Genomic DNA, 27,109 nt, shown 5'->3' with positions numbered 1-27,109 from the left:
GAAAATGAGTGTACAGAAGCATGTACATTAGGACTGATTTTAATGCTGAGGTAACACATTTCCGTGTTGGTAGCTGCTGTAGTCTTTATATTTGATGAAGACAAATGGGCCAAAACATGAAAGAGGCCAAGTGGGTGAGATAGGTGCACGCACTGATGACAGCACATCATAAAAGAAAGAAAAGAGGAAAAGGCACGGGCAGCAAAGGAATGAAACGTGCTGGTTTAAAAGACAGAGGCTGAGAGACATCTTCTACCCTATTTTCTGTAAATATCAAGATATGTATACTGTAGTTTTATATTGTACTATGTATGTATTTTTTATAGGGTCACATTTAAATTCATTGGAGAATCATATAAGAGTATTCCTTCAGTACATTCTGTTGTCATCTGGCTCAAGAGCTATGACAAATAATGGGAGAGACATAATTTGGACAAAAGTTTACAAAAGGCAATTAATTAATTAATGTGGTGTTTTGTAGTGTAAAACCTAACAAACCAAAATGGCCAAGCCCAAGCCAAACAAACAAATATCAAGTTTCACATTACTATAGTTAGTTGGATTTTTCCCCATAATAAAAAGTGTCCCATTAAAACGACTGTGTACAACTGAAAGTCTGCTGATTATCACACGTTTCTCGTTAGTGCCCTAGCTCCTTATCTATCCTACCTTTCTTTGTATCATGCATGACTGACTCCCTTTACTTCCACCATCCCAGTTTTTTTGCCAGTTTATTTCCCCGCTCTGTTTTTCCCTGACTTGGATGGTTTGATTTGAATATCTACCTTGTTTGTCTTCCTTTTTATTGCTATTAATTCTTGTGTGTGCTGGTACCCAATGTTGTACTTTTGCCCTGTTCATTTAAGCAAGAATTAACTGATAGAATCTCACAGATCATATCCAAGTCCTTACTGGCTGTCACTGTATCAAACACTGAATATAAGCATCTTACTATCTCTCAAACCCTCTGCCCACTGCAGTGCAAGCACTACTGCACACAGTTCCGCTGCATATAGACTTAAATAATGGATGTTCTTCTACTTATGCCCATCTTATGGGAATGATGACTGCCCCTGATGACTCTGTGAGTCTGTTGACCCATTTATGAGATCAAAATATTAATCTGCAGCTTTATTCCAGTTCTTAATATTCAACAACAATAGGCTTCTGTAACCCGAGGACTGATGTAAGAAAGTCAAACCTGAGACAGACAACTCTTAAATGCTCAAGCAAGACTAGCCAGGTGCTCCCAGTTACACTAATTAACTCCACCTACTAGGAACCTAGAAGACAACACAGAGGGGCAAAGGGGAAAATACAGTAGGCCCTGGCCAAAGCTTAGGGCCATCACAATGCTGAGAAAAATGAGTGTTTAATACCAATGAAGGTACTTTTGTACTTTTTTCACTTATTTATATATGATGTGTGGAAAACCATTCGAATCAACACCAAGAATTGTACAGCATATTGATCCTGGTATGATTGATGTGTCAATCATGTGTGTTTGGACAAAATGAGAAGCCAGTGGCATGGTTTTGTGATCTTACTGATGATTAAGACCAATGATTACGTGGTGTATGCAATATATGCACTGTCAGGCAAGTGGTTACTGTATACAGTCAACCCATATATTAAAGAGGGTACCTTGTTTTAGTCTGTTAACTATGATTTAAATACATTTTTTAAAACTGTTGTGGACAAATTTCCAAAGCATGATTCCTGATTGATTTTCTGGTTCCTGTTTCAGATTTAACACTTTTCTTTGTCAGTTGTTTCAACGTTTTCTAAAAGTTTTCTAAAACATGGTGCTGAGTTTGCAATTCAAGATATACTGCAGCCTCTGGACATCAGCTGATCTCAATGCCTGCCAATGTCATCGGATGGCTGATACATGCGGCATTTATGTTGTTTTAGCTTGACCACAGTTGCTGTGTATCTGGAGGCCAGTTTACAGCCCAACTATAGCTCAGCTTTTCTTTTTCAAGCTTTGTCTGACTTAATGTCTCTGTCTCTGCAATCATTGTTGTCTGCTCTGTTTTTGGGGGTGGGTGTAGCTCAGGAGGTAGAGTAGGTTGTCTACTAATTGGAAGGTGGGTGGTTTGATCCTTGTATAAAGCACTTTGAGTGCTCAGTTGTATAGTATAAAAGTGCTAAATAAGAACCAGTCCATTGATCATTCTGTACAGAATAGAGCTAGTGCCAATGATTTTTCAATACTGCAACAAACGAAACTTGACTTATGCCTTGGAGAATACTCAGAAAAAAGTCAGATTTCAAAGGGTTTTCCACCATTTTCCTATGTGTTCAACAAAGCCTTACCCTCATGATTCAAAACACTAGTATCTGAAAAATTAACTGTATATTTTACCACAAGGTAATTAGTTAACCTGTCTGTCTCTCTCCACAGGAAACCAAAATCAACTGTGTCCGCTTGGCTAACAAAGGTATGAGCAGCCTTCCATTGATAGTCAACATGCACATTAATTATGATAAGATATTTGTAATTTTAATTTGAAATTTGTTAGTAGTTCATTTTAAAGAAAAAATGGTGCGAATACACAACCCCCTAGAATTGTGTTGTGCTACAAGTGTATCAGCCAAGATGAGAAGATTGCACACTATTCTGGAAAAGGTGAACTCACAACCATCAGCCCGGGCAAACCTATACCACATCCACGTTATCTTGCATGATTTTGTCGCATAGCATTCTCTCTCCATCTCTTCTATCCTTATAGCCCTTTTCACACTCACCTTTTCTGTGACTTTCCTCCATCATGCTATTCTTTTTGCATCTCACACCACATCCATGTTGGTCATCAATGTTCAATGTTCAAATTGTATTCGCAGTATAAAGGGTATAAAGTGGAACATTGGGGCCATTATAATACCAATTGACCACCTTCATTAAACCCAGTGAATGAAGGCTAAAGTGTTAGCTCCAAAACCCATTTCATCTTCTTCTGTTTTGCTTTCCCCATGTCTCCCATTTTTATTTGCTGCTCATCTCTGGCAAATACACCCATTTATGTGCCAGGCAATATGCTTTAAAAGCTTTTCAGCTTGCTATTGATTTTTTCTCTCACCTCGTCTCCTTTATCTGTTTTAGTTTTTCATCTGCATCAGGCATTGATTTGATTTTTCCACATCTCCTTTGTCTGTTTCTGTATCTCTAACTCTCTTATTATTTTTTTGTCTACATAAAACATTTATTGCTCTTTTATGAACATTCTTATCTTTTTTACCATTCTTTTTTTTTTAATCCATTTTCATTTTTTTCTTTTCTTTTTTGAGTGAGATGTACTCTGGTAGGATGTCTACAGTGTCTAAACACTGCGCTCTGTCTGTCTGCATGTATGTGTGCTTGGAAAAAGACATGCTTTTAACTTTGTGGCCGTCTTTCATATATTTAAAAATAATACAAATCTATTTTGAGTATGTGAAATTATATGTAATCCAAAAAAAAAAGATTTTTATACATGAAGTATCATTAATATGCTGTTATTTGGTGTTCTGAGGCAATGCAGATGGCTGATTTTGCAAATAATTATGATTATATTTGCTGCATTACCTAATATCCAATATATGTGCACTTATCATGCACTATTGCATATTTACAATAAGTACGTGACATCACTTGCTTTCTTTCTGTTGTTTCTGAATTGCAAAAAATAAAATTGTGAGGCCTTAATCTACCACATTGTGAGCTATTAAGCATTTAAAGGTAACAAAGCAATAATAGCTCAAGTGACTTTTGAGAACAAAAGGAGGGACAACTAGAGCCGCATACCTGCCTCAGTTTTACTCTTCCAAAACAAATATTCTACCATTAAACTTTTAGTAGTTTTACAGTATTTGTATTAGAATGCTGTATAAAGGAAAGTATTAACTAGAGTCAGATGCCAAAATTGGTCTCTCCACCAACTTTCCCATGCCACAAAGTTCATAATTTATTTTCTTTTAACCATCACTTTGTTTCTTCCGTCTTACATTTCCCACTCCCCTGTTTTTATTAACCCTTCAAACCAGGCTAACAGACATAACAAGCTCCAGTGATAACCGCCAACACCATATCTGCATTCACTGACAACTACTTTGTAATAAACATCCTCACCAGCATCACCTCTTTCTGGCCTTTTCCTGGTAATGGGCCAGTCAAGATGCTCATTGAGGGTTATTTCCTAGAAATAAGACCAGTCATATCCCAGCTGAGTGGTATTGATCTCATGGTTCTAGTGCTATCTCTCACCACTGCAGTTTCTCTCCTCCAAGACAGATTGTGCAATTGAAAACCAGGGAGATCTAAAACTTGATGAATTGAAGAAAGACAACTATACATCTTTTTTTCTTAGACTTTTTCTTATTTCTTTTCCTTTTTTGTTGTTGTTTGTTTTCTCTCTTCCCTTTCTTTCTCATGCTTTCCGGTGGGGACGTGCGACCCTTGGCCTTAGTGGTAATAGGTAGGGGACAAATAACAACGCCGTACATTCTAGTCATCCCAAGCGAAGGTGATTATTGCTTTATAGGCAGAATATTTTCTTCCCAATGTTATGTCACAGTACAACCATAAACACGACGCAAACACTGTTTCATTTTGGTTGTCCCCTGCCCTACACCCTCCCTTTTTTCTTCCCTTTGTTAATTTTTTGGCGTTACCTTTCCTTCTCATCACCATCTTAATACATTTGTTTGCATGTCTGCTCTGCTTCAAGCGTTGCTGGCTGTGCTTGAACGTCCTCTCTGTCTTGCATGCACACATACACACACATTTTTCACACACACACTTAAGTGAAACCATGCTGCTTTTGTGCATGGTCAGTAGCGCAGCTGTTGCACCATTACGCTGATTGTAGGCTTTGATTTTTTTTTAATCTTTTATTCTTTAATAAAGTATAGTTTAATATTAAAAAGAAAACTGACTAGACTATGAATAAATACATTTTTTCCCCTGTTCCCCCAACTTTATTAACAATGCATATACTATTCTGAAAGTATAGTTTCCATTTTTGCAAGTATGATTATCTGATTGAAAAAAGGGATGGTAACAATTTTCATTTGATAATCTTTGACCGTTGTCTCATCCACAATATCCACCTCTTTGCTTATTCTAAAGCCTTCGTATATAGGTCCATGACATTTGTTGTATAATATCAAATCAGTGAAGATGCTTAATTCAGTTGTACTACATGCTCAAACACCTAGCAGAGTACTAAAAATGTTGAATAATAACAACTAAGTGGTCAAAACATCAATTAATATGCAAAAGCCACCAAACAGAGCATGGTGTGGTTTCAGCAGAACCATTATGTTAATTTATGTCTCATATGATTTGTATCCTTGTATTTGGAAAGAAAAGAAATTCATTTCTGAATTTGTCAACCATGTCAAGTTTTGGAGCTTTGCCACCAAGGCTGAATAAATTTGTGTAATTCTTTAGTGAGAGATCCAGCCTTTGAATGTGACACAATTACTGTATATTAACTTCTGAAAAAGAAGATATCTCCTATTAGTTAGTTATTATTAGACACTGGAAGAATTATAGTTCAGTAATGTGTTTTGTCAGCTGTTTACTGCTATTAGTGTGTTTAGTGCAGTGAACAACCTTAAATCGACAGAGCTGGTTACTGTGGAATATTTAAGTAAATTTTCAATGACAAACACAAAATAATAATAATAATAATAATACCAGCACAGTTCTTTGAAATCCAATCATCCATCTGTAATAAATACACAGCAGCTAAACATTGTTTATTAAATTGTGTCAAAACCATAGCAATTCTAATCCTCTTAGTATTTGTTTTTCCAATTCAGAGATGTGACAGTAGAATATGAATGTCATTGAGTGATACAACAGTCAAAATGTTGACTTTAACAATGTGGACACAACAGGGAAGCAGTCAGCAAAAAGCATTATTATAAACTGCTGTCACAGTTATTTGTCAAGACTATGAGTTTATTGCACAAGAATACCATAACACTTATTGTCCTGGGGGAAATTCAGTTTGCAAGCTCTCGCAGAAAGAATTATGCATATCATGCACAAGTCTGAAACTATAAACAAATAAAACTCTCAATTGAATAAAAACTGATTATATTTATACGAATGCAGAAGATCTCTGGGTACATTAAAAACCACATCGTTTTAAAACAGAACTTACTTTTGCAATGTAGCAATTCATGTATTATATTTAATATCATATTCAGAGGACCATTTAGGCAGACATCCTAAATTGAAAAAGTGGTGCATAAAATGCAGCTTTTTCTCTTTCTTTGTACTCCACTTAGTAGAAGTCACACTTTATTAATCTATCCTGCTTGAGAAATGCTAAACGACTCGACTTATTTATCTAAAGCTGAGTCTATATGGAACGTAAAATTTGTCCACTTATTATAATCCTTATACTCACAAACCTTTTTTTAAGTAGTAATAATATAACATACTTGAAATTACTTACTTGCGTCTTCCAGAAAGAATACTCTGCAGTCTCTCTTCATGTGTACAAATAAACTCTCACTTAAAGCTGTATTTGTTCAGTTGCTTTGGCAAATACATAAGAGACCACTGTGATAAACTGTCAATATGGCTGAGAACAAATCAGTTAAATAAATAAAATAAATAATTCCCTGACTTCATATGCAGCCCACCACGTGAAGCAGATAAATACCATTGCTACTCTGTGCATGCATGTCTCTCAGACATGGTTGTGGATTGCATCATTCACGTCACATATTAGTAATGCAGAACTAAAAGACAGCCTGCAATTTGAAAAAAGCTTTTGTACCTCTTAGCCAAAACACTGTTGTTTTTGTTTTTTCTCTTTTTTTTTTGTAAAATAGAAATTAATTTCCAAATCATACGTTTTTGCTTACCGAGGACAAAATAAACCAGAAGGTATACATTGCTAGGTGGGACTTTTACACTGGCAGGGTTTGAATGCCCAGCATGTTCTCAGCTACCATGGCTCATAGGAGCATCAAACCCACCCCTTGTCATTCACACATTGGTATTATATGTCAGTTTTAATTCCCATTCCCATTAGTCCTGAGGTCGATTATAATTGGTGGTGTTCAGAGTCGTGTTGTAACTCACACAGACACTGTGCAATACTGACGCAACATGTGGCTTGCTATCTGAGTATGTGTGTGCATGTGTTTGTGTGATATGGGTGTGCATGAGAACACTGTAAAAGTAACATTTTGAGGGAGTCGTGTCTGAATTATACTTGTCGTTGAACCCAACTACCTCAGACAAACAAACATACTTTTATTTGTAACTGCTGCTGTTTTTCCATCATTGCCAAGTGCTTACTTGTTGCTGCTTCGTCAGTCAGTTTTCTGTCTGAATTTGCAACACATTGAGTCAGAATGTTTAAAAAAAACTCTCATAAGGAGCATTTGTAGGTAAGTATCTAGGGATGATGTGACATTTATGGCACAATACCATAAGGAATGGATGAAGTTCTTTTCAGGCTGCACAGTGAGCGTGCAGGCTTCAACTGCATTTAGACCTGGCAGAAACAAAAAATGGGGTGGGTGGATAGTGGACTTTTTTTGTCAAGAAAAAAAAAGGCCTGGAGGAACATGAAACACTGAGAAAGAGACATGACAAAAGTCAGAGACTGACTCTAAAGATTTTTTCCCTCTTCTTACTGTAGCATTGTGCATGCGGACAGGTGTACTTGCTTACCTCTTCACCAGAAAGACATTGTTGTGAATTGTTGTATTATGCTAAATCCGCCCTTCTGTCTCTGGCTTGAATTTTCCACCTGCTCCAGTGAGTTTTCACCTGCCCCTGCATAAATCTTAGAAGGCTCTTTGGAAAGATGTCATCAGCATCAGGGGAGGGAGACAGTAAAAGTAGAGAGAGGAACAGAGTGGAAAGGAAGGGAGAACAAAATACGCAATGCCGAGAACTGCAAGATCTTCCATAGAGCTGCAGACCAAGGGCAGCTGATGGTCATTTTATAGTTTTTCCATTTCTGATGAGTTACACCAAGACCAAGCTTCTTGCTGATGGTCTTGTTGGCCATTCTAGCCTTGTGCCAGGTCTCTTTTGGAAATTAGATTTTTACTCTCAGTGAGATTTTTTCCAAGATTAAATAAAAGATTAATAATCGTGTATGTCTACAATCTTGCCCCTGATGTCCTTAAACAGCTCTTTGTTCTTGCCCATGGTGATCAGGTGAGGTTTGAATGGAAGAAAAATATTGGTGTGATTTATACAAATAAGGAGTTGAGATCAGGAGTAAGAGTGACAGATTGACTGGTTTGCTATCTGTGTGACACATAGGCACATAGGAGCCAGAATTCTGACTGGGTCATAGGGGATGAAATAGTTATTTCACTCTGTGACACGTAGATCAATTTTAAAAAAAAAGAAAAAAGTTTTTTTTCTCAATTTTTGCTTTATTGCTTTGCAAGTCACTGAGAATGAGCTAGTGTTACGTGATTTATCACTTTTTTAAAATTCTAATTTAATTTGTTTTCTTTTAACAAGCTTGAAGGATCAGGTTCTTGAAAGAATTTTTTTTTTCTTTGTACCTGTAAGATTTCAGCAACTGCATCTGACATGAAAATCACTTCAGCCTTTACCTTGGCACACATTAATCTAATGTCTTCTATTACTAGAAGATGTATTATCTTCTATTCTGCCAAATCAAACATGTGGTGATACTTCAGCTGGCCACCACAGCAAGTAGCACCACATGTTTGATTTGGCAGTTTTACGCTTGTCTACAGCCAACCCGTTCTCACTCCCAAAGCGTAACATTTTACGCTAGGTGACAAATCGTCACCATATTACGTTTTCGGCTACCCACCACGTTCCTAAATGACGACCTCGGAAAAAGAGGGAATATGAGAACCGTCTGGACTGAACCTACACATGTTCGCTCTTTTTCTTCAAATCGCTTAGAAACACGCTATTTAACATCATTAAAGTCCTGGTTAAGGTCAGGAATAAGGTTATGGTCAGGGCTAGGGATAAGGTTAGGTTTAGGGCTGGAATACAGGGCTGGAACGTCTATTACCGCGGGAGCGTCATTGCACTGGATTCCAGCCATAACCCGCCGCGTACCATAAGAACGCCGAAGGTCTCCTTTCGCGTTCCTCAGGAACGCCGCGGGACGTGACAAAACGTCGACATGTTACGCCTCGGGAGTGAGAACGCTCTGCTACAGCTGGAATCAAACTTGCAACCTTTCACTTGTCAATCAAATGTGTAAACCGTTACAATATAGAACCACAATAAATCGTACATAGAGCACATGACCTGTCTCATAAAGATGTCATAAATCATAAGTCCAGAAATACACACATGCATACAATCACTCAGAACGTGATTTAAGTATTTAGTAAACAGTATCCTGCTTTATTTAACATCAGTGGAAACTGGCGTATGTGTGTGTGTGTCTGTAAGACAGAGCTAATGGCCAATCACTACCATTGTTAATGTTCACAGAGACAGCTATCTTAACCAAGGTACCATTGGGCCACAGATACATTCAGTATATACATACACAAAACTGGACAGAGACACATTTCCAAAGTAATGCAGGTAGATCCATTCACGCAGAGGTAACTTGTTACATATGCAGATATAGTTACATATACACAAACATGGACCTAAATGTTCAGAAACGCAGCAAAAGGCAGATTTAAAAGTATACATGCAAACACTGACATGGAGCGCTGTGGTAGCATAGTTCAGATTAGTAATCCTGTTAAACGTACTCAGCCATGGTAACACTAATCCACAGAGGATAAGCCCTGCAGCTGCTGACAAAACAGTACCGGAAAACTAAACCTTCAGGTCATTTAAGATATTTTTGCATTTATACATGCACCAGTAAAGCCTACATACTGTAACACCCTGCATCACCTATATATATTTTTTTAATCAAACAAAAATATTGCAGCAAATTCCCATTATACTCTGTTCAACTTTCCATTTAAGCGTGTTAGACAACCGATATCCTATAACGTGAACAAGTAAGTCAAACTCAGTGCACATGCACAGTGATCCATGCCACTCAAACACACAAAGAAAAGTACATTTGTGAAGACACACAAAATACACCCACCTTCAAACAGTGATCTGCACCTGACACACATACACACATCCACGCTGAAAAGAACCATTTAATATGCCATTCAGGGGTGCAGGAGTGCGTTGGAAGCTAGGAGAATCAATCTTCTCTCCATTTGGATGAGATTATGTTTTTAATATCTCAGGTTTTACTCGTAATTCCTCCCTGATAATTTTATCATGTTCTCCAAGTAGGGGAAATAAAAAAAGGGGAGAAATGGTATAAATGGGGGGAAAAAAACACCCTCAAAAAACATTATACCCAGTTGCACGTGTGCACACTTACACATCCTATGTGCATTCAGGAACACAAGATATTCAAGGGATTAATGCCTTTTGGAAGTAATCAGTATCATCACCAACCCAGTGTTGTCACAATTACAGTGGCAAACATTGAAGCGGTTCCCTTTAATGTTTTCTGTCTTTACTCCATTCTGCGTTAATACAGAAGTCAACTTTTATAAATTAAAATATTCCATGACATCCTTTTATTTTTTTATATTTTATCCCGAGCCAATTATTTATTTTCGCTCAAGTTCATATTTAAAGTTTTTGTGAAGTAATTCTCACCCTGTAGATATTTTTAGGAATTTCTGACAGTATTTGACAGTATAGGTGCGTATATTTAGTTCTGCACTATAGTTTATATATTTTAGCATAGCTTCTGTTGAGGAAAACATTGAATCATATTTTTCCAGTACTTCAACATTTTGGTGCACAGTTGCACCAAAATGTTCAGTTCATTCTTCTTTTCTAATTGAATGTTCTTCCAATTAAAAGGTTTGTTGTTTCCAATAGCTTTTAAGATATATCACTTTTGCAGCAATTTACCCTATATACACGATCTAAAGTATTTATGCTTTGTGTTAGTGTTACCACAGTAACCCCTTTCCAAACCTTACAGTATAGTCCTGACAACCTATTATTGTGAAAACTAGGTGGTGTGAATTCAGGCACCTAGACAGCCATCCAGCTACTGGTAGAACAGTTGGATCTTTCTTTCTGATATTCCATGTCTTTCTGTTGAGTTAACATTACATAATAATAACAAAAAATTACTGTGGCCATCGCCATGTAGGCTCAATTCAGTCCATTCTCTATGAGACCACAGATGAGTGATTTAATGTTGTAAATATTCAGGTTGCAGACATAAGTATATGTGAGAATTTCCAGATTTCTTTCTTTCTTTTGTTTCTTTTTTGAGGTAGTGCACATTTTAGGATACTCATTAATAGAAAGTTACAGTTTGTGAAAAGATGAGGACATTCACACACTATGACACGATGCAAAGCTCTTCACTGTTCCAACTCTCTTTTTTAGCAACCTGGTATCTGCCAAGAAAATAATACCTACACCACCTGCCAGTACCTGTGGCAAGAAAGCAAGATGGATGCATCTATTTTATGTACTTACAGGCCACCTGTTACCTTAAACTGACAATACAGAAATAAATGAGGCCATAGTCTGCTCCATATTGTATTTGCACCAGTTGGAAATTAGTCTTATTTTGCTGTTCCAATTTGCTTCATCTCAACTTTTACCCTCATGTAATGGACAAAGTCACATTAGATCACTTCTTCTATGCCCTGGTCAGAACTCTGTTTAAGTGTGCCTGATTGGCTCCCAAACTGGCCAATCACAATGTTAAATGGAGCTGAACTCATCACCAGATGGGGTCCTCTCCTGTTACATCATGAACTGTTGAACCCAATCATCACATGGGCTGGTGAAGTGTGAACAAATGGGGTCACACTGAAATGTGTCAGGTGATACATATTGTGGATCACTCAGGGGGGAAATTGAGGTTTGATACACCTGTGGGGTGATTACCAGGGCACAGACTACAGGGAAATGTGTGAACTTGTCTCTTGCATGATCGCTCAAGACTTTGGTTTAACTATAACGTGCTTGACAGACACAGAAAAGTTGAACCTTGAACTCTTAAGCCTTTGCTGTTTACAGGGCTATAAGCTATTCGATAGTGTACCATGAACACTATTTTATGATGTTGTTCATTTGATATAAAAGAGTAAGTAAGATTTCACAGTTCATTCGTTAACAGTACAATGAATATCCTGAAATCCACAACATTATGTTGTTTGTGTTTTCTTTATTATTGCCATATGCAACATAGTGAATATAACAAACACTTCCAAAATATTGAACGATCCCAACAAAGATTTAAAAACGTTAAAAAATTACTACATTGTATTATTACTAAAAGCAATTTCAAGTAAAACGTCCTTGCAAAGTCCCTTAGTTCTTAAAAGCACCTTTCCAATATCTGGAAAAGCACCTTTTCTTTTTAGAACCACTATCCTCTGTACAGTGATTGCTTGGGGTGGCACAAGTGTAAAAATAATCACAGGTCCATGTCTTTTAAAATTACACTTTGCATTTTGTGCCTTTATGATTTTTCTGTTTCTCTAGGAAGAAAAAAGTCAAAAATCTAGTATATAAGATTAAAAATGTTAAGAGGAAGCAAAAACAAAAAGAAAGGAATATAAAAAAATTGTCTTTCTTTTTAGGGGGACACTATTGTCTCTGGAAGGGCATGTTATTCTTTGCCCAAGATGCTTTAATTTCCTAAATAACTGTTGTTTATGTCAGCAGTATTAGCTTGTTGCATAAACCACCCCAGTATTGTAACTCAGAGTTGCATCTTGGAGTGGGGGCGGTATTACACATGATGTACTAGGGGTTAGCATGCTAACACTGGTGTAGATCGAACACAATTCAGTCTTGACATGTTGTATTTATAAGACCTTCAAAATCTCTTCATTTTTTTTCTTCATAAAACAGATCTGCCGATATGGGGTACAAGTTTTGAAAACTCAAAGTGTTCAAAAAGCAGAACATAATAATGTGTTATTAAACTTACACAAAGAAATCTTTTTAGCAATAAATTGTCAGAGAATAACTGATGCATTCTTCTTTTTTTTTCTTCAAAGATGATACAGCTACACGACAGGTAGACTGTCAATGATTGAGCTATAAAGACTGAGAATATGTTGTCATTGAAGGCATTCGGGGTTTTTAAAAGAACATCTCCTCACCACGGCAATTGAGGACTGCAGCAGCTATTACTGAGTGTGCCAAGGTTAGGTGCTTAAGCCGTTAGCTCAGTGCATTCCACTGCCAACCTTGTGTTGTTATTGCAGAGGGGGCGAAGATGAGAGAGACGGGGGATTAAACTGAACTCCTACGCAGCAGTATTACTTTATTAATCGGCTGTCTTTGTCTATCAAGGTTATAACAAGAATCTGTTTGGCATATGTCTCCACGAGGACAGGGGCATTCATGTGCACGATCACAAGCTTGGGGATTCTTGTCTTTGTCTTTCCAGTGTATTTTTTATTATGAACTGTCAGTTTTTAAGTAATACATTTTACCAGTCCTTTGTTTTATGTCTGATTTTACCTTTTGACATTCAGTCTGTTGAAAGTTATTGACAGTTACCTTTTGGTTTCTATACAAAATATCCTAGGAACTTATCTTTGACTTTTATAATTTTTAGCAACCAGTTACCAGTTGAGAAAAGCACTGACAATGAGAGTGCATTTGTGTCACTGTCTTAAAGGACAGACCAAAAACACTAAGCAGTTTTTTTTTGTTTTTTTTTTTTTTGTTTTTTTTTTAGATATTTCTGTGGTTCAGCACAGACGGTATTTGAAAACATTTTACAAAATAAATTCTAGATATAAATTTCATATATATGAATGAAACATCAGAAGAAATTTTCTTTATATGCCTTTAACACACTTCATTGGCCTCTCTGTGACCTTCTGTGACATCAGTGTTGATCAGATTCAGTGGTATTATCATTAATGGAAACTATGGTTAAGCTGTAACTCATATTACATACCATTCTTTTATTATAAAAATAATATATTTTATTTGGCTTCACACAATGAGAGCAGCGCTTTATATATTTGAATATGTTTTCTTGTTTAGTAAAATCAACAATATACACAAACCATTTATCCCCCTTCCCCAAGTTTCCCCATTTGTTTCCCCATAATTTGCCAAATTATTTAATCCTTACGTAACTCAAAGTGATGCAAATCCAGTCTGTACTGTGTTTTCTATGTACATTTCTGGACCATGAACCTGGATGTCGTTTACTGACTTACACATTTGTGCATTGTCCTTTGACTGTTTTTGTCCTTTGAAATGAAGTCAGTAATGGTTTAAGAAAAACAATTTTCTTTAAAACGTTATTCCACTATTCTTCACCTATATTTTAGGAGTGCAACGATATTCGTATCGATATTGAACCGTTCGATACAGTGCTTTCGGTTCGGTACGCATATGTATCGAACAATACAACATTTGTAATTTATTTTATCAACTTTCCTTCTGACGATGCTGTCTGTGTTGAGCGCTCAGTGAATCTGCGTTCGACTACTCCGCCTAGGCTGCACTGTCGAGCGCAGATCCACTGAGCGCTCAACACAGACAGCATAGTCAGGAGGAAGAGCGCAGGGCAAGCTAGCCAGACAGAAGTTAAGCTCTCCTTGCAAGATGGACCTCCCCCACCCTCATTCAGATCTGGCGTTTGGAATTATTTTGGTTTTCATGTGACGTATGACCCTGAAGGTAAGCGAGTCATGGACTAAAGTAAAACAGTATGTTGGATGTGCCATGCAATGCTTAATTACATTGGTGTGAACTAGTGTGTTAGCGCAGTTAGCTGTGTTGGCCGTCTAGCCCCATGCACGGGGCGATCGGCGGTAGCTCGTTAACGGAGATTTGCCGTGTTGTGGCGTTAAGGTCATTTCAACGAGATTAACCTGAAAGCACTAGTGGGAACACAACGAATATGACTGCACATTTACGCCGACATCATCCTAGTGCAAAGACAAAAACAACAAGCATGCTACTAACTTTAGCCGAGTCATTTAGACAGCTGTTAGCACGTGATTCTCCTTATGCTGCTGAGAATATAGCCCAGAAGAAGCGGATAGTATAGCTTTTATTTTGGAAAGAGCCATTTCTCTGTAATAAACTCTCTTTTCCAAAGATGAGTGATTCCTCAATCAGATACAGGGCTTGCAAAATCGCTAGCCCGACGTCCCGGAGCTAGCGATCTTTCCAGTCGGGCTACAAAAATCTCTCTGCCCTGCCCGTCGGGCTGTTGTAGGAAAAATATATGTCAATGCTTTTGCATTCTTTCAGAAATGTAGCTGGGTAATTATGTCATTGGCATCGGTGAGCCACTGTCAATATGTGACATATTGAAATCGCGTTTGAATTTGCGCTTGTTTTTTTGCTTTCACTTTGCAATGACAGCACTGATCTGTGAGTGATGATAATTTGTGCACCAATTCCTCTGACATCGTCTTATTAATCGTTAGCTTACTATGCAAACATGACAAGTGAAATCTCCCGCAGCTTAAACATGTGAGAGGTTGATCGCGCAGAGAATCGCTGAGCTTATGTGAGTGCGTGTGTAAAAGTAGCAGTATATATATTTTAGTTCTGCTGAGCCAAATAAGACAGGTCAGGGTGAAGAAGTGACAGCCAAAGAAAAGCTCACCACAAAACGGAGAAGTTATGACAAATGAGACTATAAGGCAAAAAGAAAGTGCAGCTTTATGGTTTCATGGACAAAAGAATTTCTGTGGCTGCAATATGATGAGCTAAATAACCAGGGCTGCACATAAGTGGCCCGCAGGTGCGCATTCGCTGTCAAAATAAAAAACGCGCACAAGGGTTAGGGTTAAATTTAAATACTGTACTTTTGAGTTAAAATATATATTTATAATTTTAATAAATGACAAATTAAAAAGGCATGAACATTTTTTTGTATCGAAAAAATATCGAACCGTGACACCAAAGTATCGAACCGAACCGAACCGTGAATTTTGTGTATCGTTGCACCCCTACTATATTTCCCTTTATTCTTTGGCTTTATATATTTACCTGTAAGAGGCATTACTAAATTTAAAACTGCATTACATTTGAAAGAGACTGTCAAACACTCAGAAAGGGTAGTAAATTTGAGAGTAATTAGTTATTGATTATTAACAGTTCATGAAGCACCACTTTTTTGCCAATGAAATGCTTTCTTCATCCACTGTTTGTCATCTTCATTACACTGTGTATGGTTGTATGCCATTGTTTATCACTTATTACTTTTTAAGAACACAAAGCCTTTTAACAGTTATCACTCAAAGTATGTCTAATCATTTTGTTCTAGAATGAAATATAAACATTTGTGAAAATAATGTTTGCTTTCAAAATGACATACTGAAAATTCACACATTTTAGTGTGAGCTTTGTCATTACAAATTCTTGTCTAATATTGTCAAATAATGCTAAATTTCAAATTTCTCCTTTAAATTTTCATTTTTGAACAAAAATGATCACATTTCATCCAATGCCTATTACTTTTTTGTTTTTGTGTTTTGTTACCATGATTTTATGGGTTATATTCTCTTTTAATGTGGATGCAGTGTTAAGAATTTATCTTCACCTTGGGATACAGTGTTTCCAGTATTCCTTCATTGCCAACATATATATGTTTTGTCTTTGAGCATATGTACGACTGTGTACACATTTTATATCTAGATATATGGGTCCATCAATAAAGATGTCTTTGTATACATATAGATCTAGTAGTGGTCAGAGGTTTACATACACTCATCATGAGGCAAAACCACTCAAGAGCATAATGCTACCACCACCTTGCATGACAACTGGTAAAGTGTTATTAGGGTTGAAAGCCTCCAAAAAATACCTCTTTCATTATTGACAACAGTGCAATCTTATCTGACAAAAAATGTTTCTCCAGAAGACAATTGGCTTGTTTGTGTTGGCTACAAATTTCAATTGAGCTTGAATGTCTCAATTTTTGAACAGGGGCTTATTTCTTGGTCAACAGTCTCTCAGTCCATCCAACAGAGTGACTAGCTTCACTGTGGGTTGTGACATCTGAGCAGTTTTTCATGGCTGGTTTGAACCTTGATTCCTGTGCTGTTTCTGAACATCTTAACTGATTTCCAAGACAGCTGTGTCTTTTTCCGCACCTTGGCAAAGTAGTGGCACATCTAAATAACTTTTTCTTCCATATAGATGCTTAAACTGGTGAACTTATTATCTGCAGTTATTTAGAAATTGCTCCAAGGGACCTTAAAGAAAACATTAAAGCTATACAAACATGAGGAAAATTTAAAAAATGAACAGTTCAAAGAATAATAGCCCCAAATGATTAATCGACGACTCATGATGAGTTTGTGTAAACTTCTGACCACAATGGTGTGAGTGAATGTGTGTGCCTGCAAAACCTGCTCACCGTATTGAACTTCCAATGCTGTATGCAAATGAATATGTCCATCCGCACATTAGCATTTCTGTGTGAATGTATATGCCAAGCAAATATGTTTAAGGTTCCCTACCAATGTGACTATCTGCATACCTGTTTGTTTGTGTGTGCATATGTGTGCTTTTAGGTGCATCAACGCAGGACTCTGATGCTATGGAGCCAGAGAAACAGGTGGACAGCACAGTTAAAATGGCTGGCGTGATTGCTGGGATTCTTATGTTCATCATCATCCTTCTTGGAGTTGTTCTCACCTTCAAACGCAGGTAGGTATTGAACTAACCAACAGGACAGAGTAGCAGCTTAAAGGTATTAAATGTAGCATTTTCACAATGAGTCATTATTAACACATTTTTTTGTAACTTCAGTGCCATTATCTTAACCCTTAGACAAGGCAGTGTGTAGTTTGTTTTATACTAGTAAGTAGCACTGCAGTTTTATGATTATAGTAATGCACCTTTAATGCAAATTAGTAAACTAAAAGAAAGCGAGGTTAATGCATAGGCTGTATTCTTAAGTTTCAAGTGTCCTCATTAGCATATATACGCAGGTGGATAGTTTTAAGTGTGCAGGGAGTGACAGATTAATTTGACCCTAATGATCTATCAAGAAAAAAATATGTTCAGTTAAAGAGATTTGACCACATTTAGAAATAAAACTGAATCAGAATTTACAATGTTTTTTTCCCCTTTAGGTTTTGTTTCTTGCAACAACAACAAAAAAAGTCTAAGATTTAAAATTTTTAACAAACATTTCAGGTTAAAAACATATCCGCAAAACCTACAGATTTATAGACATTTCTTCTGGCGATATAAAAGGTCAAAATTTTGTATTAAACCTGGCGACATATTTAATCTTATAATCCTTAAAGACAAATAAATGAGAATTATACTATTCCCCAGAGACTTATATATATATACACTCAACAAAAATATAAACGCAACACCTTTGTTACTGCTCCCATTCCCCATGGGATGGACGTAGAGACCTAAAATTCATTCCAAATACACAATATAACCATCCCTCCCAAACAGTGGTCACAAATCAGTCCAAATGTGTGGTAGTGGGCACATCTGCTATATTGAGATAATCCATCCCACCTCACAGGTGTGCCACATCAGGATGCTGATCTGACATCATGAGTAGTGCACAGGTGTACCTCAGACTGCCCACAACAAAAGGCCACCCTGGAATGTGCAGTTTTGTCTCACAGCAAAATGCCACAGATGCCACAAGCAATGAGGGAGCGTGCAATTGGCATGCTGACAGCAGGAATGTCAACCAGATCTGTCGCCCGTGCATTGAATGTTCATTTCTCAACCATAAGCCGTCTCCACAGGCATTTCAGAGAATATGGCAGCACATCCAACCGGCCTCACAACCGCAGACCTCGTGTAACCACACCAGCCCAGGACCTCCACATCCAGCAGGTTCACCTCCAAGATCGTCTGAGACCAGCCACCCAGACAGCTGCTGGAACAATTGGTTTGCACAACCAAACAACTTCTGCACAAACTGTCAGAAACCGTCTCAGGGACGCTCAACTGCATGCCCGTTGTCCTCATCGGGGTCTTGACCTGACTCCAGCTCGTCGCCGTAACAGACTTGTGTGGGCAAATGCTCACATTCGATGGCGTCTGGCACGTTGGAGAGGTGTGCGCTTCACGGATGAATCATGATTCACATTGTTCAGGGCAGATGGCAGCTGAGAATGTCCCAGTTCTTGCATGGCCAGCATACTCACCGGACATGTCACCCATTGAGCATGTTCGGGATGTGCTTGACCGGTGTATACGACAGCGTGTACCAGTTCCCACGAATATCCAACAACCTCGCACAGCCATTGAAGTGGAGTGGACCAACATTCCACAGGCCACAATTGACAATCTGATAGACTCCATGCGACGATGTGTTGCACTGCATGAGGCAAATGGTGGTCACACCAGATACTGACTGGTTCTGGGTCCCCAGACCCCCAATAGCGCAAAAAACTGCACATTCCAGGGTGGCCTTTTGTTGTGGGCAGTCTGAGGTACACCTGTGCACTACTCATGATGTCAGATCAGCATCCTGATGTGGCACACCTGTGAGGTGGGATGGGTTATCTCAATATAGCAGATGTGCCCACTACCACACATTTGGACTGATTTATGACCACTGTTTGGGAGGGATGGTTATATTGTGTATCTGGAATGAATTTTAGGTCTCTACGTCCATCCCATGGGGAATGGGAGCAGTAACAAAGGTGTTGCGTTTATATTTTTGTTGAGTGTATATAAAACTGTATTATATAACCCATTTAGCAGATATAAAAAGCTTTCTGTATCGTTGTTTACTTGCACACTGGCTTGCACCATCACCAGCCTTTCTTTCTGTTACTTTCTCTAGTTTTCTATACTGTTCCATCAATTATCCCATTCCTCTCTAATCTTCATATCCTTCATATTGCTTTTACATTTGTGATTTTTGTGTCACAGGTTGTTTTTTATTTTCCCAAAAAGTTGGTTTTGCTTTAAAACATACATTAACTTGGCAGCAAAATTAGAGAAAAAACTAAATAGTGTGAGGATTATTTTCTGTTACCAGTCAAATTAGAAAATAATGACACACTTGCAAATGCATTCCAGTAACCACTTTATAGTGCGTTAAGAGATCAGTAATTATCAGTATTTATTATAAACTGCGTACACTTCAAAACTAAACGCTGCACGGGAGTGTGATGAAATACATTTAGACAATATGTTCACTTGGTCCTTCTGTTTTAGACATTAAAAACTGAGATTTTCTTTTTTTCTTTACAAAACGTAATACTGTGTTTGGAAGGAATATATAGCTACTGGAGATTGTTTGATGCTTTACAAATCTGTACTGTCTCCATTCCTAAAATAAAAAGTTGTGTTTTAATATCGACCAAACATCCACTAAAATGAAATACCATAGCACTGAACAAGGTCAGGTTCTCAGGTAGATTACTTGCTTGTGTAAAACTAAAATTATTTGTTGTCTGTGAAGCTTCTCAGCCATCCAGGTCATAGTAGTCTAAGGAGCTTGGAATTAAAAGAGCCTGGACTTCTTTGACTTTCTTGAAGACATTTCACCTCTAGCTTCTTCAGATCTAAGAGCAATCGATGGAGAGTCCCAGATTTTTAAGCCCTATTGGGAATGTTCCTAAGAGGGTCGTGGAAGACCATCTTTGAACAGAGGGGCTGTCTTACAACACCAGCTGTCTGCAATCTATAATTCAGTTTTGAGATCCCGTCCCAGATGCCTCAGTGCTCACTCATATCTAGGGTCATTTGATCTCAGTAAGTCACATGATATGGTGGGGCATGGTCTCAAAATGAGTTCACCTAAAACCTTGGCTGATAGTGACCCACACCCATTTTCACACTTTGGCTCGTGTGATTAGGTAGAGGATCAATAGGGGGTCCATGACCCTCTTGGGGACACTCCCATAGGGCTTAAAATCTGGGATTCTCCATCAATTGTGCTTAGAACTGAAGAAGCTTCTCGGATCAGAGGTGAAACATCTTCAAGGAAACTTAAAGAAGTCCAGGTGTTTTTCTTTCCAAGCTCCTTAGACTAAAAACATTAGTTAGCAAAAAGCTTGAATCAAGCACAATGTCATGTAAAATCATACTGTTCCACAGAGAGAGAGAGAAAAAGGACAAAATATTGTCTAAATGCAACAAGGATGCTCTCAACTTGCATTTGCTAAATTAAAGAATTGTTCATAACCTGTTACTATTGAACAGCTGTTGAATTTTGAACATTAAGCTTGATGAACAGATAAAAATGCCCTGAGGGAAAACTGGCAGATACCTTATTGCTAGTGAAATATAACGTTGTAACCATTTTAAGCAAGCAAAAGAGTACTCAGGCAAAAATATAAAGTCAGGCAGGGCACTGGGTCAGTTTGAAATGCTAATTAGAGGCTAACCCAGGCTAACAGAAAATATACCAAATAAGAGGATTACAAATCCAGTAGAGCCAAAGGAGGATAATACATTATATAACAAAAAAGGTAAAGGTGGAGAAATCAGAAGAAGGCACAAATGGGGAATATAGAAGTTAAACAAAATAAAAGTGGGAAAGGATGAGAGTAACAGAAGGAAGGGACAAATGTATAAGATTGGAAGGAATATGGTAATTGAAAACCAGGCAGCACTGGTTAACCCTGGGGTCAAGTGGATATGCTAATGAGATGCTAACCAGACTGGGGGGGGCATAATATACATAAAAAGCCAATTAGAGGGCAAACATTGCAACAGTAGATATAGACAAAAAAAGCAATGACACTGTAGAGAAAAAGATAGAGAAAAGAAGGAGCAGTTGGGATGCTTCTCGTGAACCGGAGCTGACCGAGGCCATCAGTCAGAATTAAAGGGCACATATATGTCAAATGAAATCATGGAGTACATATCAAGATAGGAAAAACGTGAGAAAAGGGAAATTATTAAATTGTACCAAGACATAGTGGGGAGTCATGGAGACACAAGAAAGAAAAACAATCGATAACATGAGTCCAACTGAATGGATTCAGACAGTGATGGTTTTACCATATATCTGGGATCATCTATATTTTACACTGCATACTTCAGCCAGTCCCAGTGGCAGATTTTTTTTAAACAGAAAGTGTTTTACATGCCTTTTAAACCTCATAAATTACTCTGCACCAAAACTTTGTTGGGAAGTACGCTCATAGCTGTCCAATTAATCTTTTAGACCACTTTTACATGTGTTCCAAATGGACTTTATTTTCTGAAGAAAGCCAGGACATGTTGCTGATAATGTATGTGAAAGTGAATAACACTGAACAAGGCTGAAGGCTTAATGGGGATTCAGTGTTTCTACAGCCAGGTAGCCCTGAGGGCTCAAAGAACCAGCACCAGAAGACACACTTTTCATAGAAAGGTTAAGAGGAGAATCAATGAATAATTAATGTTGCAGAAGCTCCCTGTACACCGGCTGATTTCTGTTTGTAATGCCAGAGAAGCAGACCTAAACAAAGTAATTGAGAAAAGGTGACATCTTTGGAACTGCAAATTGATGGAAAATATGTTAAACTTATTTCACCCCTTTTTTCCTTTTATCCAAGCTATTTCAAATTCTGGCTCAATAACTGCCTTTTGTGATTGTATTTTATCTGAAGCTTTCATACGCCTTTCATGCCCACAACAACTTTAAAAGGAGGTGTGAATTAAATTCTCATTCTAAATAAAAACTAATTATATAAACATCTAAAAAGAAGGAACACAGAAGTGAGTTTAGTCAGGCAAACAAGCAAATTTACTGAAGTTGTTAACCCTTGTCTGTTTCATGGTTTTACCACGGTGTATAACTTTAAGTAAATACTATACACATATGTAGAAGTGCACAAACTCTAAGTTAAAGTCATATATGCAATTGTTTCTGTCTGTTTGTCTAAAAAAAAACCTACTACTGGAGCTTTGTTTATGCATCCATTACACAGAAAGAAAATCTGAAATCCTAGAGATGAGATGTTTTTATAGAATCCTCATACAGTGGGGCAAAAAAGTATTTAGTCAGCCACCGATTGTGCAAGTTCTCCCACTTAAAATGATGACAGAGGTCAGTAATTTCCACCAATGGTACACTTCAACTGTGAGAGACAGAATGTGAAAAAAAATCCATGAATTCACATGGTAGGATTTGTAAAGAATTTATTTGTAAATTAGGGTGGAAAATAAGTATTTAGTCACCTCAAACAAGGAAAATCTCTGGCTCTCAGAGACCTGTAACGTCTTCTGTAAGAAGCTTTTCTGTCCCCCACTCGTTACCTGTATGAATGGCACCTGTTTGAACTCATCATCTGTATAAAAGACACCTGTCCACAGCCTCAAACAGTCAGACTCCAAACTCCGCCATGGCCAAGACCAAAGAGCTTTCGAAGGACACCAGGAAAAGTATTGTAGACCTGCACCAGACTGGGAAGAGTGAATCTACAATAGGCAAGCAGCTTGGTGTGAAAAAATCAACTGTGGGAGCAATCATCAGAAAATGGAAGACATACAAGACCACTGATAATCTCCCACGATCTGGGGCTCCACGCAAGATCTCATCCCGTGGGGTCAAAATGATCATGAGAACGGTGAGCAAAGATCCCAGAACCACACGGGGGGACCTGGTGAATGACCTGCAGAGAGCTGGGACCAAAGTAACAAAGGTCACCATCAGTAACACACTACAACGGCAGGGAATCAAATCCCGCAGTGCCAGACGTGTTCCGCTGCTGAAGCCAGTGCATGTCCAGGCCCGTCTGAAGTTTGCCAGAGAGCACATGGATGATACAGCAGAGGATTGGGAGAATGTCATGTGGTCAGATGAAACCAAAGTAGAACTTTTTGGTATAAACTCAACTCGTCGTGTTTGGAGGAAGAAGAATACTGAGTTGCATCCCAAGAACACCATACCTACTGTGAAGCATGGGGGTGGAAACATCATGCTATGGGGCTGTTTTTCTGCCAAGGGGACAGGACGACTGATCCGTGTTAAGGACAGAATGAATGGGGCCATGTATCGTGAGATTTTGAGCCAAAACCTCCTTCCATCAGTGAGAACTTTGAAGATGAAACGAGGCTGGGTCTTCCAACATGACAATGATCCAAAACACACCACCCGGGCAACAAAGGAGTGGCTCCGTAAGAAGCATTTGAAAGTCCTGGAGTGGCCTAGCTAGTCTCCAGACCTCAACCCCATAGAAAATCTGTGGCGGGAGTTGAAAGTCCGTGTTGCTCGGCGACAGCCCCAAAACATCACTGCTCTCGAGAAGCTCTGCATGGAGGAATGGGCCAAAATACCAGCTACTGTGTGTGCAAACCTGGTAAAGACCTATAGTAAATGTTTGCCCTCTGTTATTGCCAACAAAGGTTATGTTACAAAGTATTGAGTTGTATTTTTGTTATTGACCAAATACTTATTTTCCACCCTGATTTACGAATAAATTCTTTACAAATCCTACCATGTGGATTCATGGATTTTTTTTTTCACATTCTGTCTCTCACAGTTGAAGTGTACCTCTGGTGCAAATTACTGACCTCTGTCATCATTTTAAGTGGGGGAACTTGCACAGTCGGTGGCTGACTAAATACTTTTTTGCCCCACTGTATTTGACTACACACCCACTGCCCAAACACAGCAAAATGACATAAAAATATGACACACAATAGGTGTTTGATGGGGTATCTACACACAGTAACCCTACTACTCACTTCTACATAATCATAAGTGATTAAGTTTAGTTTTGTATTAGTCTGTACATTGTGTTGCTTCTATATATCTGAATGCAAAATACCAGTATTGCACAATTTTCCTGTGATTGTGATGATGGTGATAACGATAATCATTTGCTTTGTTAGTTCAAAAAAAGCACCAAAAGAACAACTACAAACAATAGTTTTGATCAAATTTATGTTAAATACAGATCTTTTTACAAAGTCCATGAAGTGTCCTTACAGAGTTTTTTATTTCCCCTTAAAAAAAGGCTAATACCTTTTTGGTACTTAAAAAACAAGGTTATTTGAATCCACTTTAATAGGGCTGAAGCAATGCCGTGAATTGTTATGATGTTAGTTTGGCCAAAGCTTTTCAGTGTTATGTGCACTGGTGAAGGCTAGCACAATGGTACACTTCAAGATGTAAAAAAAATAAAATAAAATCACAATTTACAGCCCAATGATTTTTGAATCCTGTGAATGTTAAAAATGCATGGAGAGTGTTCATGGTACCACTGACACACTTAAACATAAAAGCTGTGTCAATTTGACAAACAAGTGTTTGAAGACCAAACACATAATTTCAGTAGGAAGGATAGAACTTCCCAGGAGTTTAAGGAGTGTAAAAGTAGTAGGTACACAGGAATTGGCACAGAGTTCACAGGGACGCGACCTTGAAATTTAAATGGTGTAGACTGAAAGCTGCTTTCAGACTGAAGTTTTTATTTGTTCTAGGCTTGTATCGGAGCCATACCTTATGCTTAACAACAATGTATTGCACCTGCAAACTTATTCACATTTGCCTTAATGAAGTTATTGACTCACACTCTTAGTCTTGTGGTGACTCACTCTTGAGAGAGATCGTAAACCTAGTCTGGGTTTACTGCACAACTTTCTAAATGGCTAGCAGTGCAGTACTCATCTCCCGAAATGTAGGGGTCTTGAAAAGCTCTCAAGATTAATTGCTACCAAACAATTTGAAGAATCACATCTGCAGGCTGGAGCTTTTTACTTTCTCATAGAGGAATTTGGGCTCTGATCCTCAACTTTGATTTGAAAAGTGACTTTTTTATATTGTATTCAGTGAAGTTTGACATTTTAGATTTTCACCAATGGTGATGATGGTCCAAAATGGTCCAAAAAGCAAATGGTTAAACTAGATCTTCTTAGCAAAAATAAACTTCATATACTATGCTTCATATATTCAATGAACTTCTCACTTCTCGTAATATCACAAAATGTATCTTCTGAAAGAGTTAATGTAACTTTGCTTGTCACTATGCACTATACAATATTAACAATTTAATAATAATTGGTAGTTTCTTAATAAAAAATACAGTGAGTCACAGGAATGTAAGCTAGAGCTAGTTCACATATTTGCCTCCTATTTGACCATATATACAAGACAAATAAGGTGCTTCAAAGAGTCCCAGCCCTATTATGTTAGTTCTGAACTTTGGTGTCAAATGCTTAGCATAAATTGAAAAAAGTAATGAATGTGAGGGAATGAAAGGAATGCATTACAAATGATTAAAAAAACAAACAAACAGATGTCTTGCTCAACTCATCCTCTTTGAATCAAGTCTCACGCCCTTTTATGTTTCTCTCTATCTTCCTGCTTCCTGTCTTTGGCTCCACCCCTTCCTGTCCCGTCCTGTACCTGCCTTGCCCTTGCTCCGATAGAGAGATTCACACATGGAGAACTCTGAGCGTGGGGTATTGTATGTTTGCTTCTAGACATGACCACATCCACTCCGCACTGTTCTTCAATGTGATTTTCACCTCAGCATTTAGTAGTTTCCAAATACATCTTGTCACTGTCATTGAATATTAAGTTGCTGAGAATTATTCTTCTCATATTTGACAAACTCATTAGCTATAACACCTACAAAAAATCTCATTAATGATATAATTGAACGTTCCTCCATATATTTCTTGAAAGACTTTCCAGTTGTCCATCTTTCACCTTGAATTGGGATAACCTAAAAATCAGATGTACCTTTTGGGGGAAAACAAACAAACAAACCAAACAAAAAAGCTTGGGATACATGGTGTGTACCTTTCAATATAATAAGTGTGCAGACAGTGTGTAATCACCTTGGTTCTGAATCTTAGTATTGGTGAAAAGGACCATAGAATGTTATGGCCTAAGCAACATGTAAAGGTATTTGGGGGTCACATATTCGTTTTCTTTCATACAATGAAAATCTAACGCCTAATATTGTGGTATGCAATTTCCTCTCAGCAGTTTTACCACTGAGACTTAAAACGCCTCTGATTGCCTTTTTACTGCCCGATTTATGCCACTAAATAGATGAAATTTAGATTTTAATGTTACTTTGCAAGTTCCATTGTTAGACATTAGAAGTCATTTAGGCAGTTGTTGGCACCCTACCTGTAATAGTATCATTAGTCTGTATACTTATCTCTCTTCCTTGCTGACTGAAAGTCTAACTTGGGGAATAC

General features: G+C 37.9%; 1 protein-coding gene across 5 annotated transcripts in view; it reads left to right on the top strand.

Annotated features, from left to right (window-relative positions):
• The window catches only part of ptprt (protein tyrosine phosphatase receptor type T), a 331,722-nt gene that overhangs the window by 202,979 nt on the left and 101,634 nt on the right, over nucleotides 1-27,109 (top strand). For 3 of the 5 annotated variants that reach the window (XM_085407122.1, XM_085407121.1, XM_085407120.1), the window contains exons 15-16: nucleotides 2,408-2,444; nucleotides 17,539-17,674. In XM_085407122.1, the coding sequence (XP_085263248.1) occupies nucleotides 2,408-2,444; nucleotides 17,539-17,674 (173 nt within the window). Of the gene's footprint in view, nucleotides 1-2,407; nucleotides 2,445-4,448; nucleotides 4,506-17,538; nucleotides 17,675-26,326; nucleotides 26,360-27,109 lie in introns of all 5 variants that reach the window. The other 2 variants (XM_085407123.1, XM_085407119.1) reach the window with 2 other exon arrangements.

The sequence above is a fragment of the Rhamphochromis longiceps genome, linkage group LG5 (genome assembly GCF_057381845.1).
Source record: "Rhamphochromis longiceps isolate RC_006_pf linkage group LG5, R_longiceps_female_GT1.1, whole genome shotgun sequence".
Lineage (NCBI taxonomy): Eukaryota > Metazoa > Chordata > Actinopteri > Cichliformes > Cichlidae > Rhamphochromis > Rhamphochromis longiceps.
This window is presented reverse-complemented; position numbering and strand designations above follow the sequence as displayed.